Source organism: Pygocentrus nattereri, chromosome 23, assembly GCF_015220715.1.
Source record: "Pygocentrus nattereri isolate fPygNat1 chromosome 23, fPygNat1.pri, whole genome shotgun sequence".
NCBI classification, from domain to species: Eukaryota; Metazoa; Chordata; class Actinopteri; order Characiformes; family Serrasalmidae; genus Pygocentrus; species Pygocentrus nattereri.
Genome location: NC_051233.1, coordinates 14,075,249 through 14,093,380, shown reverse-complemented (window position 1 = coordinate 14,093,380; position 18,132 = coordinate 14,075,249). Strand labels below are relative to the sequence as shown.

The 18,132-nt window shown below is 39.0% G+C and overlaps 1 protein-coding gene across 1 annotated transcript in view; it reads left to right on the top strand.

The window, feature by feature from the left end:
* Positions 1-5,254: 5,254 nt before the first annotated feature.
* The window catches only part of cita (citron rho-interacting serine/threonine kinase a), a 149,873-nt gene continuing 136,995 nt past the window's right edge, over positions 5,255-18,132 (top strand). Inside the window, exons 1-4 of the mRNA XM_017701679.2 lie at positions 5,255-5,355; positions 5,519-5,660; positions 6,028-6,203; positions 8,470-8,571. Of these exons, the coding sequence (XP_017557168.1) occupies positions 5,257-5,355; positions 5,519-5,660; positions 6,028-6,203; positions 8,470-8,571 (519 nt within the window). The 5' untranslated portion in view covers positions 5,255-5,256. The remainder of the gene's footprint in view (positions 5,356-5,518; positions 5,661-6,027; positions 6,204-8,469; positions 8,572-18,132) is intronic.

Genomic DNA, 18,132 nt, shown 5'->3' with positions numbered 1-18,132 from the left:
TGTCAGATTCATTACATGTTCCTGAGCTCTTGAGTGTTTTAGATTCTGTCTTATCTAAGAACAGATCCCAAATAAGAGAACATTGGTGAATGTCTTTGTAAAAACTGCGCAAGTAATTGTTAAGAAATTTCTTCTTCAGAATGCGTGGTGAACAGTTGTAATAATTACTTTATTACGGAAGCAGAGGCCTGCTTATAAATCTGAATTATATGTGTGAAAGTGAGGCAGGCCTTTTCGGGTTCTATCATGCTACCTGGCCAAAAGTATGCGGACACGTGAATATCACATTAACGTGTTTACTGAGGCTTTTAAAACACATTGTCTTAGTATGGAGTATCCCTTTGCTGCACTGCTGTTACTTCACACTTCAGGGAAAGTTTTCCACTAGAAGCCACTTCAGCCCTTTGTGGATAGGTTTAACTCTATTATTGAGCTGATTAGTTGGATCAGGTATGTTGGCAGCAGGGTAAACATGAAAAAGGGCAGGGCAGTGGGCTTCCAGGACAACGGCTAGGAAAAACTGCTCCAGGGTGTCACTATAAGCTTCAGCATTAAGATTTCCCTTCAGTGGAACTAAGGGGCCCAGCCCATTATTCCTCCTTAGCCAAACTTTACAGGTAGCATATTTTATGCCGCTGTTATCAATTGGAGTGGCTGAAGTAGCCGTCTATTACAAGGGATGTCCACATAATCTTGTAGCTCCAGTGCAACTACAGCAGAAAATTTGGAAAGCTGTCTTGGTATTTTTGGCATAAGGGAGAAATTGTGCATTTATTTTTCTTTTAGACTATACCAAGACTTGAGAGTTAAAGCAATATGTTATAACACCTAACACCATATCCATATAGTTGATTACCACTAAATTATTACGCTAAATTCCCTAAACCCCCCCGCGACCCTGACGGAGAAGTGGCTTAGAAAATGGATGGATGGATGGATGGAATTCCCTAAACCTAGAAAAGAACAGAAAACTTGTGGACTTGTGGAAATGCAAATAATAGGAGCCAATAGTCAGGTGCTTTAGATATTTTTATGACACAGTTTCCATCTACGCTCATGTCCTTATATGAGTATTCTGAGAGAACTCTGCAGTGCTGTTGCTATGGTGTTCATACCATCACCAGGGAAACCAGATCCCTGCAGGCCACTGTCATACAATAAAAGACTAATCTGTGCCTGTCATACTGGACGACAGATCAGCTATTCTTCACTTTGTGTAAGCAGCTGAGGCAGAACCCTGACACTTATATATATTGGTGCATGCTGCTTCTCTTCAATACATGAGACTGATGTGCACAGTTTTTCAGACTTAATGAGTAGAATGGAACGTCAGCATGACTACTATAAAAGCTTTTTTAAATGAATAAAGGTGAAATGCATGCTTAGGAACTATGCTAAAATTACCCATGTTCCATAGACTGCCATAGTGCACTGAATAAATAATATATAGATATTGTATGCTAACAGTGTGTATAAATATGTATACATACTTGACCATAATTCACACAGCAACCCAAAGAAATGGTATCTTTCTGTCTGGTCCTATCAGAGATTTTCTCCTCTTGGGGACTCACTTATGTATGGCTATGGCATTGCTGGAGTTTAGTCTCCTATTGGGCTGATGCCTTAGTCCATTGCGCCACTCAGGAGCATCTGCGTTTGCTCACATTTCGTGTCCGTAAAGTGAATTTGAAGCCCAACAAAGCCACAGCTGTCCATGTCTGGAGACCCAAGGGGAGAAAAGGCCTGACGAGACTGTGTGAAGGAAAGAACTCCAACATGAATTCTGTTTACCCACCGGAGATCCAGAACTAGAAAAGGGGGTTGGTAGAACTTTTGACTTAACTAAGAAGTTTCATTTGGGTGAACTCTAGTGTCAGTTATTTTGCAATTTTAAGTTGAGCTGACTTCTCATTTTTTCAGTGGAAGTAATAGTAGACAGCATTTTTTGGTGTGATATGTTAGGGCAGCTTAGGTGACAGAGAATATCAGTGCAGGATGTCCCCAGACTATCAGCAAGAACTGTCCATCCACAACTACATAATTAGGGATATCATTGCAGGGTTGCAGTACATAAACTCCTAATTACAGTGACAAATGCATATTCAGTGATATTTAGTGGTGTAAAAACCATCAACACTGGTCTACAAAGATATGAAAAATAGTAATCTTGTCAGCCATTCTTCACCATGTTCACCACAAGTAGACGAGACCAGAACTGGCCTGAATGCTTGACCACTACAGTGAGAGGGTCCGGTGACTCTGTGATGCTGTGAGGAGCATTTTATTCATGGTTTGAGACCACTTGGTCGCTTTAGAGGGCAGGGTCACTGCAAATCCAAAAGCAGAAGTGATCTCTTGGATGACAGAGCGTCCACCCGCAGGGCATAGGGGGTCACTGAATGGTTTGATAAGTATGAAAATTTTGTAAATCATGTGCTGCCACCTTTGTCACCAGATCCCAACCTATACCTACGGGAGATTTTGCATTTGCTTTATAACTTGCAGTTAGTTTGATGTAACATGTAAACCTTGTTAAAGTTTCAAAAGGTAACATTCACTGCCCAATCCCTATGGTCCATGTCAAGTCAAGTCAGCTTTTATTGTCAATACTACAATATGTACAGGACATACAGATTATTGAAATTGCGTTACTCTCAGACCCCATGGTGTAGCAATAACATTAGATGGTAAACATTAAAAGTGTGAATTTAAATAGACACTATAAAAACACTAATTGTAAAAAATGAACATTAATTGATGAAAAATTGAATGATACAAGTAATATAAATATAAGAGGTCCTGAAATTAACACTATATGAACATAAGGCATGTATAGATTAAGGTCTGTGGGTAATTAGTGCAAATATAAACAGTAGTGCAATTAGAATGAGCTTAATGGAGCAGTTAAAGTGATGAGTGCGTAACAGAAAGTGATGCGTAACAGAAAGTGATGGGTGCGTAACAGTCCCATAAATTATCCATTATGTGAAAATGTTTTTATGATGTCACAAAAATGTATGCCTTTACATATATCTGCCTGTTCACTCTACAGTAGTATATCCCAACCTACTTATGCTGAAGAAGAGAGACCATTAATATATATCATTGGTGAAGGCGCAGTAATAAAAAGAGCCTATTTAATTCTAAAGGGATAATGAAAAGTCAGATGTCATAAGTGGACCTCATGAAAAATAAACAAAATGCACAAAATGGAAACGCAGGGTATGAGCCCTTTAAAACTAGCATGGCCTGAGATGAGCGCAGTCTCTTTTCACCAACCAGCTATCAGGTCACTGCTCGCTATAAAAACTCTCTTTCAACTACAAAGTGTGTGTTAAACAGAGCTCCTTCCCCTAACTGAGGAAAAGAAAAGGTATGCAGCACAGTGGTACACATGCCCCTATATATATATATATATATATATATATATATATATATACATCTTAATATATAAAAACGAACCAAAAAAATCTCAGTTTTAATGTTTGACGTGTTGAAATCAGTTTGGGTTAAACTTTAAAATGGCTAGTCATACTGATGAGCTGCTATTTTATCCACATTTAGCTTACTTTTCAAGGTAAAACACACGGTAATTGAGAAACATATAATAAATATGATGACAGGATATATTCTGTAAATATATTATCTTTCAAATAACATAACATTAAGAAGAGAAAAGGGTAATAGTGAGTATAGTATATTATAGTATTTACTCTTTAAAATCATGTTTACAGTCATAATGTTTACTCACTCCACATCTGGATCTGTATATAAGAAATAGCATGTAGTGATAGTGTTTTGTTTTTAGTTGCAAACAAAATTGAACATCGCTACAGCATACGTCACTAACGTTATTACAGTATATGGGTATTGCTTTAGCTCACGGGGTGGGTTAATGGGCGGCGCCAGACGTCATTGCGTAATGTCACTACGCAGCCAATCAGCTGTCAGAGAGACCGCGCAAAATTTGAAAGTTATCCGGAAACGAGGGCGCTTTCACTGGCAGCGATGTTTTTGTGTACACTCGTGAAATAGATTTATATTGTCAAGCTGTTTCGAAAATATAGTCTAAAACACTCCTGTGGCTCTTTGGTAAGTTCTCGTATTCTGTTGAATGTAAGAGTGTGACGTCTTTGGCTAACGGAAGGGCTAAAATGACTAATTAGAGCAACGGTCACTAGTGAGCTAAATACAGTTTAAACCAATCTCCTTACTGTCTTCTTGCTTCAGCAATGCTAACCTGGCGTTAGCTAGGCTATATCAATGGTGTTTTTAGACGTACGACGAGTAGTTTGCCTGCTTTTACGTTAGCTGCTCATTGGTCTCCGTGTTTTGTCTTAGTTGTGTTTTTCGTGATGGTGTCTAAACTTCGAAACGTTGCTCTTTGTAAGATAAATATACTGTCGTTACTTGACGTTACTTGACGTTACTTGACGTTTGTGGTTCTGTGACTACCTTAACAGTGAGGTAATGTGCTCCGTGCTGACCGTTAACTCATGGTGGTCAGTCTAAACAGTCCAAATATGGAACCACCCTGCACTGGGGCCTTATATGGCTGACCATAGATTAGCTTATTAGCTTTACATTCTTCAAATCTGACTAACTACGTTGATTTTACACTGATTTCACCTTCGACAGTGTCATTCTCCAAAGGCACAGTCTTCCAGATGTGTACACTGATATATAGCGCTGGGCAATATTGATAAAGTTCATTATTACGACATTTTCCAAATACACGATGGTGTCTAATGACATTTAAGCTAGCTAAGCTAGCTTTGTACTTAGCAAGTTAATGACTACACTCATCCTGACTGCGGCTACAGTAACTAGCTTATTTTCTTTTGGCTGGACTGTTTTGTTACGTTTTCTCCACTTAAAAAGACACAAATTGGAACCTTACAGTGTTGTAAACCAATCATAAATCACATTTCCAATGAGGAAAATTATTATATTTTTTATTAATTATTGTTTTTTAAAAGAAATTGTTCTAGCGAAATAGTCTGAAGCACCCAGTAAATGAAACACTCCAGCTACACTGCAGTTAACTGTCAAGTCCTGAATAACAGGTGTGAAAAAATAGAAATAAAAAACAAACTATTTGGTCACAGGGACACTGCCATTTTATAGACATTATATTATGGACAATGCTTATTAAATATGTCAAATATTAGTGAAGCTTAACAGCAGTGTCACCATGTGTCAGTAACACAGTACATCCATACAGACCTATTTATCCACGATATTCCCTCAGAAATGTTGAAGTTCAAATATGGAGGACATGGCAGCGTCAAAGATTTGGCGTCAGTGGATCCCATCACAAGTCGCTGTTCGCGCCTTAACCAGCTCCTACAGGTAAATCATTCATTCCGAAAATTTCTTTATGCATCTTAATCAGGAATGGCCTTGGTTTCATTCCAACTGTGGTGAATGTACTTGTGCTAGTTTCAGATGGCTGTTGTTTATGATGAAGAATGTGTTCTGGCTCTGTTCTTCATCTGATATAATGTTCATGTAGGGGAAAAACAGCGTGTATGGCTTTGCCGGAGGACATGGGTTGACGAGGGAGAGTCTGTTGGACTCTCTGCTGCTGCTCTATCAGGAGTGCAGCTCTCCAGAGCTCATGAAGATCAAACATGTGGCCAACTTCGTCCGTAAATGTGAGTTCATGCTTTGATTGTGAGGATTCGATTGCTTTCACGCAGATGAGCTTTAGTGAGGGTCAGAGACTGATGTTGCACGATTGGATTACAAACACCACTTCAGCTCATCCCAAAGGTATTGGATGGAGCTTTATCTATCCAGAGAATACAGTTGCTCTGCTTCACAGTTCAATGCTTTGGGGCTTTATACCCCTTATATACCCTCTTAGACTCGTGTGACTGCTCCAGTGTGCCCCATTCAAGTTCTTGGTTCAAGCAAGCTAACCAATCTGTGCAAGCATTCATCATAGCAGTATGAATGTATTCTGTTACTCATATTAGTAGATGTTTTCAAGTTTTTCTTGTGCATGTTCGTATGTGTCAGTTTCTGACGTGGTGGCTGAGCTGCAGCAACTGCAGCCACGTAAGCGGGATTTTGAAGTGAGAGGAGTGGTGGGCCGTGGGCAATTCGCAGAGGTGCAGGTGGTGAAGGAGAGGGCTACAGGAGATATATACGCTATGAAGGTCATGGACAAGAACTGCCTCCGCACTCAGGACAATGTGAGTCACTTATAGACACAAACGTGCCTTTTGTTTTCTCACACATATGCTTAGAACTGGACATTATATGTTGTATTAATTTTGTGGGATTTTTAAATCTTTTTTTTACCCAGTTTTCTCCATAATTATAGTTGTTGACAATTGCACTTGTTAGCTATTTCTTCATCACACAGTCATAGCAAGCTGGAAGTATGAAGCTCATACTTCCAGCGCCATCACATCTGTTTGAACTGCTGCTAATACACCATCATTGAAAGGCTCAACATGTTTGGGGGAGAACACTATCTACCAATTCTGTTACATTAGCTAACATGCACCTCTGCTAGCTAGCATCGTGATGAGGGGCACAAGGAGGACCGCTCTCCTAGCGAGGCCAGTTATGTTCTGTTGGCCTCCTAGCCATGGATGAATGTGGCATCAGGGATCGATATCCCAGTGACAAATGCAATATCTTAATTTGACTTCAATTAGTTGTAATTGTTAGATTGAGCAATTGTTCTGTTTGGACAATAGACAAAATATAGGTGACAAAGAAAATGTAAATGATGTTGTAATTGTCTGTAATCTGCAGTCACTTTGTTACAACACCAGCATTGTCACAGTGTGGAATTGAAATACACTGACATAAAATGAAAATTTACAAATCCATCATGCTAAAGATATTGAGCAGCCATGTATTTACCATGTCATGATAGTCCGCCTCCTTTCTATCTTAATTGTTGACACATTTATAGCTATTTGGGAGCCTTGCTAATTATCAAATTTGCCTGTCTCATGCCTTTCAAGCAGACTTTTGGTTCATTGTCTTTCATCTGACTGTAAAGTGTCAGCCGCATTACTTAATTTGTCAGTTCACGGCGCTGTTCGTCGTTACGGTTTACATCCCGCCTGGTGCTAAAGCTAATGACGCGCTGAAGGTGGTGGCTGGGGATTTTAACCACATAGACCTGACAAACACTCTGCTGAAGTTCTATCAGCACGTCACAATACCAACGTGGGGAAATAACACACTGGACCGTGTGTATACAAACATACGAGACGCATACAGAGCCGTGCCCCGCACCCACCTTGGCCTCTCCGATCACATCTCCATCATGCTGGTCCCTGCCTGTCATCCCCTGCTGAGACACTCTAGACCCACACACTGGATCCACACCAGTACGCATCCTGGGAAAAACTCCTCTGTGGTCCACACTGCCCTTACCCACCTGGAGAATAAGGACTCTTATGTCCATATGCTCTTTGTGGATTTCACATTTGCCTTGATTGACCATGATCCCCCAGACCCTGGCTTACAAACTCGATATACTTGGACTGAGCACCTCTCCCTGTAATTGGGTCCTGGACTTCCTGACTAACAGGCCACAGTCTGTGAGGATCCACAACATCTCCTCCTCCACTGTCAATCTCTGCATCAATGTGAAGAAAACAAAGGAGATGATTGTGGATTTCAGAAGGGGCAACACCATCCCTCCCCTCCCCCTACACATCAGAGGATCTGCAGTGGAAGTGGTCTCCAGCTATAGGTACTTGGGCATACACCTAAGTAACAATCTTACCTGGAGTAATAACACTTCCAGCCTTATCAGGAAGGCACATCAGCGTCTCTACTTCCTCAGATGCTTGAGGCATGCTGGACTCGGGAGCTCAGTCCTTACCTCATTTTACAGATGTGTGGTGGAGAGCGTTGTGTGTTCCAGCATCACCGTGCGTCATGGAAGCTGCTCTGTGGCAGAAAGGAAAGCTCTGCAGAAGGTGGTGAAGGCTGCACAGAGGACTGTTGTAGTTAGCCTTCCCACCACTATGGACATTTACACCTCCAGATGCAGGAAAAGGGCCACTGGCAACATGAAGGACCCCACTCATCCAGCACACACACACTTTTTGTCCCGCTCCCCTCAGGTAGGAGGTTGCGGAGCAAAACAACCAGACTGAGGAACAGCTTCTTCCCTGAAGCCGTAAGACTCAAATTCCAATTAGACATCACTGCAATGGCACTTCATGTCCACCTTATTTATCTCTGCTGCTGTACTCAATCAATGCCTCTACTGTATTACCCCTACACATGTCACTTTATACATTACCAGTATACCCCTACACTTTCTACCTCATACTCATGCTGCTGTGTTTCATGCTGCTGTTATTTGCACCTTACTATTTATTGTTTATTGGTACTTTTGGGATGTAACTGGGACCTTGAGTACACTATTTCGTTCCACCTCATGTACCACGTGTGATACGAATGACAAAGTCTTATCTTATCTAGGTGGCATTCTATGAAGAAGAGCGGGCCATCCTGGCTCTCAGCAGCACTCCTTGGATTCCACAACTCCAGCATGCATTTCAGGACCAGGATAATGTCTACCTGGTGAGTGACCACTTCTGTAACTTCATGGAAATTGCGGTTGTGGTCTGCTTCATGACAAGCACAATTAGTTCTTAAGAAGTTGAATCAGATGAGTTGGAACGTAATGTTGTTACTCAGCATGGAGCACTGTGAAATATTGCTACTTTCTGGATATACACCTGTAGAGTCTGCAGGTCAGCCTTTATGGAATGAAACAGCCATTAGTGATCAGTGTTATGGTGGGTTGAGGGGAGTAAACTTTTCCCCCAGCTTCAGAGCGGGCCTTTAATGGACGCTATATCTGAAGCTGTAGTGCTACAGTCCTCTGTCTGAATGGCTCGCTTAATTCAGGTCGCACCAACCTAGAGAAGGAGAGAATAAAAGCTTTTTGTTCACTTCTGAGAAACTGAAAGAGAGACTAAAATTATCCTAAGAGAATATGAATGAAAGAAAGGTAAAAAAAAAAAAAAAAAAAAGCAGTGGCAGAAACATAATAACTTCAGATACCTTTTTACTTTTGCTGCCATTTTAGTAGGTCTGCCTAAACCAGGTGCTCATGTGTTTATAATGTGAGCAAAAAGAGCTCTTAGCATCTTATACACAATTTGAGATGTGCACAGAGCATCTCTTGTTGTGCTCCTTGTGACCAGTAGAGGATGCCTTAGCCATCTTTTCTTCAGAGTGTCCTCTTTGAAGTACTAACAGTTCAGATCTTCTTCCAGGCTCCCTCACCACAAGAGCCTTTGATCTAAGACATCACACAGCTTCACTTGAAGCCTACACCAGATTATATTTGTATTAAGGGGAATGAATGGTTTGTCCTCACATAACTGGAAGAAATATGCAATTTCATGCTAACCCAAGGGAATGCTGAAATCTGGCTCCAGCTCTTTTCCATACAAGTCCTCAGGGACATTACACCACACCACATTGGTTAACAGGCTTAATGGTAGTTGACAAATGTAATAGATTATGTGGGTGGAATAGACCATAGCTGGTTATTAGGTTCTCCAGTGTGAGTGGAGATTACTATTGTGGGTACTACAGTGGGTACTATTGCTGTCACTAACAATTATTTTTATAATTGCTAAACGCATTGACTATAGGTCTTTTCATTAGAGCATGACTGATATAGGATTTTTAAGACTGATACCAATTTTGACATTTATCTGATATATTAACGGTATTCTTATTCTTCTTTTTAAATTTGTTTTTTTTATGTTTAGTTGTTTGAGTCCTCACCAAGATATCATAAATGCAATTTAAAAATAAACTTGGAACTTAGGGATTTCATACTGTAGTGTTATTATCAAGCATAACCACCTCCTTGTTTCTACGCTCATTGTCCATTTTATTAGCTTTATTACACTTACTATATAGGTGTATTTTGTAATTCTACAATTACAGACTGTAGTCTATCTGATTCTCTGCATACTCTGTTACCCACTTTTACCCTGTTCTTCAGTGGTCAGGACCCCATGGACCCTCAAAGAGCAGGTACTATTTGGGTGGTGGATCATTCTCAGCATGGCAGTAACACTGACGTGGTGGTCGTGTGTTAGTGTCTGTTATGCTGGTACAAGAAACACTTGTACCACACACATTTGCATTCAATCATATTGAGTAGTCAGTATTACAGTCTTTCTTACCTCACTATAAAGTTCAATTGTTGATGGAACAAAACTGAAGCATTTCAATGCAATTAAATTAGGTTTCATTGGAAATAAATTCTCATTGAATCAACATAAACAGTTTTCTTTAATTGAAATGTACTCTTTTTGTCCATTTTGCATAAACCAGTTACTTAAAGGCAGCACAATTCATTTATTTAATCAACATAATTTCAGTCTGTATGTCGAACAATCCATATCATTCTATACATGCTGTTCCTTTTCAATGTTTGTCTGATTGTGGACTCATGAACACTGACATTATCCACAGTAAGAGAGGCCTGCAGATCCTTAGATTTTACTCTTTGGGGTTCTTTGTGATCTCCCAAAATATTCCACATCTTAGTCTTGGAGTAAGGGAAGGGTGACAAGGGTGTTTTACAAGGGTTACAAGGGTATTTTCCCCCATCTGTACACTATTTTCCTGGCAGTTGATGAGTGAAAATTGTTTTGGACCCTCCACTGAGGTCCTAATGAGCATTGGCAAGTAGTTTTATGACGTCCTCAGAAAGGACTGAGACATGGCATATGCTTACAAATGTGTGTGGTAAAGAACAGCATATGATGGTAAAGGTTTTAAAAGGGTGGGATCAGCCACACTCACACCTGATTGTCATTTAATTGATTGAACCTTGAACATTGATTGAACATTAATTATCACCTATATGAGACTGATAATTCTAGAGGTTCACATACTCTTACCGACAAAGATATTTAATGTTGGGTCACTTTGTTCACTAAATAAATTAAAAACTATGTAATTATTTGCATTATTTGTTTTATTGGGTTCCCTTTGTCTATTGATATGATTTAAGTGAAGAGCTGATCGTGTTCTAGGCCATATTTATGTTCAAATTGAAAACATTATAAAGGGTTTTTTTGTATTTATTTATTTATTTTTTGCTGGAAATTTCCCTGAAATGCTGACAAGAAATATCGCAGTTTGTCAGTATCGTGGGGTTTCAGTATAGAAAATGGTTTACTTCACACTTCTCATGATTTTATTTAATAACCTTAATTAAGTCAATGAATTAGTTTAATTGGCTAAGCAGAACATCCATTAAACCAATTGTGATTCTGAAAAGAATAGTGATTGTACACATTGATCATTGATTTAGCAATTACAGTCAGCAGTTTTTGCTGCTTGATTACCTTTGAGACTAATATATATATATATGGTTTTTTTGGTTTGTTTTGTTTTTTTTTTCTTCATCATTTTCGTATGTGCATCTCCTCACGACACCCACTGCAGATGGATTAACACACACACACACACACACACACACACACACAGTGATACTGTGTTTGCAAAGCCCCTCCTCATTATCAGTGGGTTGTGCTGAGATTTGAAAGCCTGCAGGACAGAGCAGGAATCTCCTGAGAGTAAACACAGACAGAGCTGCACAGGAGTGATTTTCTCATTCAAGCCCCAAACCCCCCCAAACACTCCCACCCGGCCTCAATATCACCCTCTCCCCAAGCTGAGGCACACTACATTGGAACATACGCTTGTGCAAAAAAAAAAAAAAAACACAACTGCCTTTGCTTGTGCATTGGGCTCAAAAGACCCTTGCTACCTAGTTGCTAGGTAACATGGACTAGAATGCTGCGGTTACCGTTTATGCTCTGCCAGTTTTGCCTCCCATTCATGGTGTGTGTGTGTTTGTGTGTGTGTGTGTGTGTGCGCGTGTGCGCCCGTGTCCATGAGAGAGTGTGTATATATCCATGAGAGAGTGTGTGTGTGCATGCTACACACATGAATGCAGATAGGATCGCCAGATTTCAGTCTAGTCTGTCTGTGGGGGGACATGCATAGTAAAACCTTTGTAATATTATGGCCTGACTGACATATCGAACCACTGCTAAAAACATCCTGTTTTGGATTTGACGCTGGCAGGGTTTAAACTCCTTAGATAGTTTAGTGCCAGTTAGCCTAACTGTCCAATTGACAGTATGAAAAAACAGGCTCACAATATAAGGCACTTAAAATTGAACTATATGCCTCTTTCCACCGTAAGATATATTTTTTATTTTATTTTATTGATCCTGGAGGGAAATTGCAGTATTAGCATGACATGTTTTGTGTCTGTATTGTATCTGGATGTACCTTGACTGGTTTGTATTTGTGCTTTTCACTAAAATGTGTCCTAACGTGGCCAGGTGACATCTGATTCTGCTCACCTTGTGTAAATAAGCACATCAGTACATGCGTCTCTGTTTTCTCTTTTGTTCATGTTTTTTCTCTGTTGCAGTACAAGTTTGAAATTCTGACTTGGAAGCTTTTATTGGGCCAGAAACTTGTACTGGGCAACAAGGCTTTTAGATTGAGGATGATTTTCATTTAATTGTTCATCTTCTCCTCCGCTAGTCATCACTGTAAGAAATGAGTTTGTAAATTTCTCTGCAATTAATCAATTTATATAAAGTCTGAATGGCTTTGTTTTTTTTAAATTATGCATACATTTTGGAAAATAGGTGGAGTTCCCTTTTAACAGTTCCATAAAATCCATAAAAAGTAGCAATTTAATTGCAATTTTTTGTATGCCATTAATCCTCAGCAAAAATCTCTTCATAGTGAAAGGTCTGGTTGTTGATATAAGCTAAAATAGAATGCGGCTCTTTCAGACTGATTTTGGTATGAAAACAAATCATCTTTCAGCCCTAGCTCCCAGGCAAAATCCGTGTGAGAGAGAAGCAGAATGTACACACACACATGCGCGTACAGGTTTTCTTTGACTGCTGCAGTCCTGCAGAATGCCCATTCTGAAAAGCTGGTGCCTCAGTGGTAGAACTCTACCCTCAGGCTGTTTAACATTGATGTTGCTTTGTGAGGTTTTTGTGCATGTGTGTGTTTGTGTGAGCTCATGTGTGGAACAGTGTGGCTGGAAAGGCTGTGCTGAAGGCTTGTGCTCTGTGTGTGAATGTGTTTGTCTGATGCGATGTGTAATCAGTGCGCCATCACGCCACACTGGATCAGCCATATCACATCCAACTGCACTCCGGATGAGGCAAGCAGCTGCCATGCAGTATCTCAGAATAGACCAGATCACTCACATCAGACGTGTTTTCTGATTTGTTTGTTTCTAAGAGAGAATGTGTGCATGTCAGGGATGTAAATCTCTCACCAAGGCAACAATTTGAGTCGTTTACAATTCTTCAGGAAATGATTCAGTGATTCATAAAATATCAGTTTTCATCCTAAATGGATTCTAGTGATAAACTGTGATATCAGTATTAAACAGATACACAAAATGCGCAAAAGAATGTTGACACTTGACCATCATACGAATATGAGCTTATTGGACATCCCTTTCCAAAAGCATAGGCATTAATATGGAGTTGCGGAAGGTTTTTCACAAGATTTTAGTGTTCTCTGGCAGTGATGGATCATCCCAGCATTGCACCAAGTGATCATGGCTTATGTGCAGCTGCTTAGCCATGGATACCCATTTCATGAAAGTCTGGATGAACAGTTCTTGTGCTGATGTTTGGAACACAGGACAGGCAATTTTTTACATACTTTGTGGTCTACTGCTTCACTGATGAGCTGTTGTTTTTTCTAGACACTTCTGTTTCACAATAATAGCACTTACTGATTATCAGGGGAGATCTAGCAGGACAGAAATTTCATGATCCCATAACAGTGCCATGTTTAAAACATCTGTCTATGCATTGCATGGTTATGTGCTTGTACCTGCTAGTGTGGCTGAAACACAAGTAATTGAATAGAATGTAGTAATTAGTAATTAGGAGGGGTGTTTACGTTGCTTTGGCCATTTAGGGTATTTATTAAAATATCGACATAAGATAGATGTACCGATTTCATCATAGTAGTAATAATAATAATTAACAAGCAACAGAGAGGCTATGAATAGCCAAAATATTGTACAGGCACACCAGTATCTTCATATCAGAAAGGTCAGATGGGGTCTAGGTAAGACAGTAGACAAATCTATTACTGAAAAGCAGACAATTGTTTTTTAGTGAGATGAAATCGCTTTAGTCAGGTTGGATTGCAACAGAGCGATTTGGCGCCATGTTTTTGGAAGAGCTGTCAAATTTATCATTATTGGATATTTGCATTATTGTAAATTAACTAGATAAAGTTACATAAATTTGTATTTTGAATAAATTAATTAATATTTAAATAAATGAATGCTCTTAGTAGGCTACCTTTTGTGCAATTGGTAAGCAATAAATGGTCCTGTGATCTGAGAAGCTGCTTTCATTACTGTTTTTGCAGTTGGCAGATAATAGAATGAGAACCACCGGGCACTCTGCTTTCTAGAGTGATTTGTGATCGAAACATTCTGTTTACAGCAGCTGATTTAGCTTGGCTGTGGTGACAGCCACAAACCGTTGTACCAGAATCTCTTAAATTTAGCTAACCCCTTAACAAGGTTGTGCTGCTACACTGGCATTTAACCACTCTTATGTTCACAACAGTATGTTCAAAATATCGAGCTTGCTCTGCCCTGGAATAGGTTTGGTGTGCAGCATAAGGTCTCGTGTAAACAGGAAGTCCAGAGTTCGAAGCTTAAATGAACTGACAAGGCAAGAAAACCTGCTCTATGTGCTTTACATTTCTATGTGCTTTACATGAATATTTTTTTTGCAATAAATCCTGGAGTTGTTTAGTGTTTGGGAAATACTAACTATATCCGTGATAAGTTCAGTAAAGTATATTGTGGCTTAATTTATCATGATGTTGATAAAGTATCATCATACTGGACACCCCAGTTAGGATAAATCACATAAATCCATAAACGGTTTCAGCACTAAATTTATTCAGGATTATTATGATTAATTATAATTTGATTCCAACATCCTAAGCACTTCAATGCAGTTGGATCATCACATTCAGATCAGTGCATCACAATACATGCAAAACATGCTCACACATGTCTGTGTGTGGGAGTTGAGAGTCTGTCTGTCTGTCACGAAAAAATGAAGATGAGGAGATACTGAGAACATGTTCCTTCGGAGCGAGTGTGTTTATCTTAGTCATCCTTTTCACGTGGCTGATGGGCTTTCTGAATAATGCAGGGGTGGGAGTTTTGGATATTAGTTGAATGATTATGCTAATGAGTCTGCTTTTATATGCACAGATTAGGTTTCTGATTTTCTGATATAAGCATGAATCTCAGACGGCTCCCTCACACATCTTTATCAAAACCATGTATTGCTAAATTAGTTCTTCAGACTGGAAGTTTGGTTGTAGGCCTACGGCACGGTAATAAAACATTCATTCACATTTAATAATTCACTGTATATGTTTCCATGTTATTAGATTTGTACCAGATCTGCCTGTTGCAATTGTAATAAAACAACCTTCAATGAGACACTGAGAAAAGAGTGCTTTTGAAGTCGTTCAGTTCAGTGGAAAAAGCATTATGGCTCAACCTCAAGAGGCCATAAGGTCTAACCAGCGTTACTGGTCTGAGAACATAACCAGTTCTAATTTAAGTAACATTTACATTGAACTGGTGTTAAAAGTTTTTCTACTGCCATACATCTTCAGTTGCTTGGCGTTTATGTATTGTTCTTTCTAAGTGTTTTTTCTTTCTTTTTGCAGCAAACTTATTATTAAGCCTGTCTCATGGTGCTATTTAAGCCAGTTAATTAATTGGCTAATTAGCATTTGCGAGGGTAATTGCAAACAATGATTTGACCGTCTCCACATCTCTGATGCTAATGATTAAATGTGAATGAACATGCTCAAGATGGTTTCCCTGAGGACTGCCAAACGCTCATTAATGGCTGATAAAAGGGCAAATGTAATTATTATTGGTCTTGTAGTGGAATTATAGCCAATAACTTGCCACCTTATTTTTGTTTGTACAGATTTTACGTCGCCAACCTTGCTTCCACGTATTTTTTTTGCATATAGGCTGTCAGTCAAGTTAAATGTCCAAGATGATTTAAATGTCCATTTAAAAGTGACAAAAGTGGTATCAGTGCATCTCTATCGAAAACTAAAAAGACTGTGACCTTAACAGTAGCTGTAGTGCTACTTCACATGATTAAGCTTTAGTCAGTTTATTATTTTTAAGAAGAAGTGAGTTATAGGCTGTGTATATGCAGCTTATTAAACCTATAGCAAAAATCTGCCAAACATTGTCAAAAACTACCACACCCTAGCAAACCATATAGCGTTATATATTGTGCTAAAAGTGTTCTTGGAAGTTTGTATATTGCATATGATATTAAATGTCCAGAGAAAACAGCAGTTGTCAAACGTGTTTGGTAAACGTCATCTAAAAATGTATATAATTATTAGCATGGTGCATGTTTTTTTTTTCCAAATAAACAACATACAAATAGAATAAAAGGACATGACTGTTCACTTGAATGCAAAAGCAGGAGGTTAATTTGGGCTGATAAGGAAATGTGCCTTTATCATATTAAAGAAATGTAATATAAGTTATATTAAGCAATAAACAGACATGAGCTGCAGCTGATTAATGAGCATTTCCTAAACCACAGGCATGTTTGCCAGTGCCAGCCTCCATACTCATATAGACTTGCTGTCTATTTCTCCAAAAGTGTTTTAATGAACACAAAGTAGAGAGTTTTATTCTCATACAGAGCTGATTATTATTCACTTGATTCACTTGAATTTAATTCCATGGCTGGCTGGAAACCAGGTTAATATAACTAATCATCTGTTATAAGCAGTTAGTACAAGGAAATTTAATTTACAAAGGAACAGTGACTACTTGGTATTTAAAATAACCTCAATTCCAAATAAAAAGTGAAAGTTTTGTTGTTTTTGCCCATATCTTTCAGCCTTTCAGCCCTGGAACAGCCAGTAATGGGGGGTTAGGTTGCTGTCATACGTCACTGTCGCCTACCCAACTCCTGTGAATGCCACTACAAATGGTTCTGAGATGATGTAGTGCCAAACACGTATTTGTCCCTGCTGTGTCATTGCTTATTTGGTTTCCATCACTGTTTTTCATACTTCTCCGTTCTCCATCCTTCTCATTGAAAAACCAACCTTTCCACCTAATCCAAGCTTTTATTTATATTATATTTATATACCTTTATTGGAACTTTTTTTTTCTTTCAGTGTTTTTAGTTAATGCAAAACCTCTTTCTTCACAGAGAGGCAGAGAAGCAAGCTAGTAAGCAAAGCTAACTCTGTTTAATGGGTAACCGGTTTACACATCTGGTGCTGCCACCCTGAGAGGACTGAACACTACAAAACTTAGCTAAACCTACCTAATGGAAGAATAAAAAATAAGGACATTGCTCAAATTATTCCGCTTTCAAACTTGTATGTCACATTACACCACGATTAATCTACAACCCCAATTCCAAAATTCCAATTCCAAGTTGGGACGCTGTGTAAAATGTTCATAAATGTAAGTAAAAAATAGAATGCAGTGATTTGCAAATCTCATAGACCCATATTTTATTCACAATAGATCACAGAACACATATCAGATGTTAAAGGTGAGAAATTTTACCATTTTATGAAAACATTAACTTATTTAGAACTTGATGGTAGCAACGCAGCTCAAAAAAGTTTGGACGGGGCAACAAAAGGCTGGAAAAGTAAGTGATACTAGTACAAAACAGCTGGAGGAGCAATTTGCAACTAACTCACATGACTGGGCATAAAAAGAGTATTTTAGAGAGGTAGAGTCTCTCAGAAGCAAAGATGGGCAGAGGTTCACCAATCTGTGAAAAACTGTCTAAAAATTGTGGAACAGTTTCTGAAAAATGTTTCTCAACATAAAATTGTGGTGACTTGATCCCACCATCTACAGTACATAATATCATCAGAAGATTCAGAGAATCTGGAGAAATCTCTGTACGCAGCAGAAAATTCCGACAGTCAGTATTAGATGCTTGTGATCTTCGGGTCCTCAGATGGCACTGCATTGTAAACAAGTGTAATTCTGTG